This window comes from Calidris pugnax, unplaced genomic scaffold (assembly GCF_001431845.1).
Source record: "Calidris pugnax isolate Ruff unplaced genomic scaffold, ASM143184v1 scaffold2029, whole genome shotgun sequence".
In the NCBI taxonomy this organism is placed as follows: Eukaryota; Metazoa; Chordata; class Aves; order Charadriiformes; family Scolopacidae; genus Calidris; species Calidris pugnax.
Genome location: NW_015092344.1, coordinates 1 through 3,213, shown reverse-complemented (window position 1 = coordinate 3,213; position 3,213 = coordinate 1). Strand labels below are relative to the sequence as shown.

Below are 3,213 nucleotides of genomic sequence, written 5' to 3'. Positions count from 1 at the left end.
GGGACCCACACTTAGGGGTCTAGGACCCACATATGGGGCACTGACACATTTATGGGGTGAAACCCCCATCTATGGGGCTGGGACCCCCATCTATGGGCCTGAGACTCACACTTTGGAGTCCGGGACCCACATCTATGGGGCTGGGACCCACATATGGGGGGGTGAGACCCAGACTTATGGGGCTGGGACCCACATCTATGGGGCAGGCCCCACCTGGTAGTAGCGGGGGACGTCGGTCCAGTCGCGGGGGAGGCGGACGATGCCCCCCAAGTAGCGTCGGACGTGGGGCCGGCAGTGGGGCAGGGCGGCCGCCAGCGCCCCCAGGAAACACCCCACGGCGCGAAGGCCCAGGGCCCGGCGGGCGAAGAGAGCAACCTGTGGGGCAGGGACCCACACTTGGGGGGCAGGACCCCGATCTATGGGGCAGGGATCCATATATAGGGGGTGGGGACCCATATATGGGGGGTAGGACCCACATCTATGGGGCTGGGAGGCACTTATGGGGGACTGGGACTCAGATCTATGGGGCAGGGACCCACATCTATGGGGCTGGGACCCACAGCTGTGGGGCTGGGAGCCACTTATGGGGCTGGGACCCACATCTGGGGGGTAGGATCCAGATCTATGGGGCTGGGACCCAGATCTATGGGGCTGGGGGACACATCTATGGGGCTGGGACCCACATATGGGGGGCTGGGACCCACATCTATGGGGCTGGGAGCCAAATCTATGGGGCTGGGACCCACATCTATGGGGCAGGACCCACATCTATGGGGCTGGGAGCCGGATATAAGGGGCTGGGACCCACATCTATGGGGCTGGGACCCACATATGGGGGCTGTGACCCAGATATAATGAGCCGAGACCCACATCTATGGGGCAGGAAGAGGGACCCGGGGTGTCCAGGACCCACATCCTGCCCCATAACCCCCCCTAAATCCACATCTATGGGGCTGGCCCCACATCTATGGGGCCGGGACCCACATCTATGGGGCAGAAACGTGTCTATTTCATCCTAAACCCCACATTTAAGAGGCTGAGACCCACATATGGGGGTCCAGACCCACATATAGGGGTCGGGACCCACATCTATGGGGCCAGACCCACATCTATGGGGCAGAAACCCTTCTATACGCTCCTAAAACCCACATTTAGGAGGCTGGGACCCACATCTATGGGGCTGGGAGGCACCTATAGGGCTCAGGACCCACATCTATGGGGCCGGCCCCACATCTATGGGGCTGGGACCCACATATGGGGGGCTGGGACCCACATCTATGGGGCAGAAACGTGTCTATTTCACCCTAAAACCCACATTTAGGAGGCTGGGACCCACATCTATGGGGCTGGGAGGCACTTATAGGGGTCTGGACCCCCATCTATGGGGCTGGGACCCACATCTATGGGGCTGGGACCCAAATCTATGGGGCTGGGACCCCCATCTATGGGGCCAGACCCACATCTATGGGGCAGAAACCCTTCTATACGCTCCTAAAACCCACATTTAGGAGGCTGGGACCCACATCTATGGGGCTGGGAGGCACTTATAGGGGTCTGGACCCCCATCTATGGGGCTGGGACCCACATCTATGGGGCTGGGACCCAAATCTATGGGGCTGGGACCCCCATCTATGGGGCCAGACCCACATCTATGGGGCAGAAACCCTTCTATACGCTCCTAAAACCCACATTTAGGAGGCTGGGACCCACATCTATGGGGCTGGGAGGCACCTATAGGGGGCGGGCCCCCCATCTATGGGGCCAGCCCCACATCTATGGGGCAGGGGGCACTGACCTGGAGCAGGAACTCGGGGGCCAGTGGGGCCAGGCGGGTCCCCAGCCCCACAACTCGCTGGCGCAGTGGGTCGCGGCTGCTCCCGAAATTGGCCCCGGGCACCAGGGAGGAACAGACGACGGCCACCAGCTCCAGCTATGGGGCAGGACCCACATATGTGGGGCTGGACCCACAGATCTATGGGGCAGGGGAGTCCCGGGGCATCCAGGACCCACATCCTGCCCCATAAGTCCCCAAAAACCCCTCTAAAAGGGGTGAAAAAGACCCAAATCTATGGGGTAAGACCCAAATCTATGGGGCTGGACCCACATCTATGGGGCAGGACCCACATATGTGGGGCTGGACCCACAGATCTATGGGGCAGGGGAGTCCCGGGGCGTCCAGGACCCACATCCTGCCCCATAAGTCCCCAAAAACCCCTCTAAAAGGGGTGAAAAAGACCCAAATCTGTGGGGTAAGCCCCAAATCTATGGGGCTGGACCCACATCTATGGGGCTGGACCCACAGATCTATGGGGCAGGGGAGGGACCCAGGGGGTCCAGGACCCACATCCTGCCCCATAATCCCCCAAAACCCCCCTAAAAGGGCTGAAAAAGGCCAATATCTATGGGGCAGGACCCGAATCTATGGGGCTGGACCCACATCTATGGGGCAGGACCCACAGATCTATGGGGCAGGGGAGTCCCAGGGGGTTCAGGACCCACATCCTGCCCCATAAGTCCCCAAAATCCCCCTAAAAGGGGTGAAAAAGACCAAAATCTATGGGGCTGGACCCACATCTATGGGGCAGGACCCACAGATCTATGGGGCAGGGGAGTCCCAGGGGGTCCAGGACCCACATCCTGCCCCATAAGTCCCCAAAATCCCCTCAAATTCCTCCAAAAAGGAGAGAAAAGACCCAAATCTATGGGGCTGGACCCACATCTATGGGGCTGGACCCACAGATCTATGGGGCTGGACCCACAGATCTATGGGGCAGGGGAGTCCCGGGGCATCCAGGACCCACATCCTGCCCCATAAGTCCCCAAATCCCCCCCAAAACGGGTGAAAAAGACCAATATCTATGGGGCTGGACCCAAATCTATGGGGCAGGACCCACATCTATGGGGCTGGACCCACAGATCTATGGGGCAGGGGAGGGACCAGGGGGTCCGGGACCCACATCCTGCCCCATAAGTCCCCAAAACCCCCCCAAAACGGGTGAAAAAGACCAATATCTATGGGGTAAGACCCAAATCTATGGGGCTGGACCCACATATGTGGGGCTGGACCCACATCTATGGGGCAGGGGAGGGATCTAGGGGGTCCAGGACCCACATCCTGCCCCATAATCCCCCAAAACCCCCCTAAAAGGGCTGAAAAAGGCCAATATCTATGGGGCAGGACCCGAATCTATGGGGCTGGACCCACATCTATGG

The 3,213-nt window shown here is 60.0% G+C and overlaps 1 protein-coding gene across 1 annotated transcript; it reads right to left on the bottom strand.

The window, feature by feature from the left end:
- Positions 1-213: 213 nt before the first annotated feature.
- LOC106900325 (telomerase protein component 1-like) lies at positions 214-1,930 on the bottom strand (the record flags this gene model as incomplete). The annotated part of the gene is made up of 2 exons (XM_014962343.1): positions 214-375; positions 1,796-1,930. Coding segments are annotated over 2 exons (297 nt in total), but the record flags the coding sequence as incomplete, so codon positions are not given.
- Between the last annotated feature and the right edge of the window lie 1,283 nt (positions 1,931-3,213).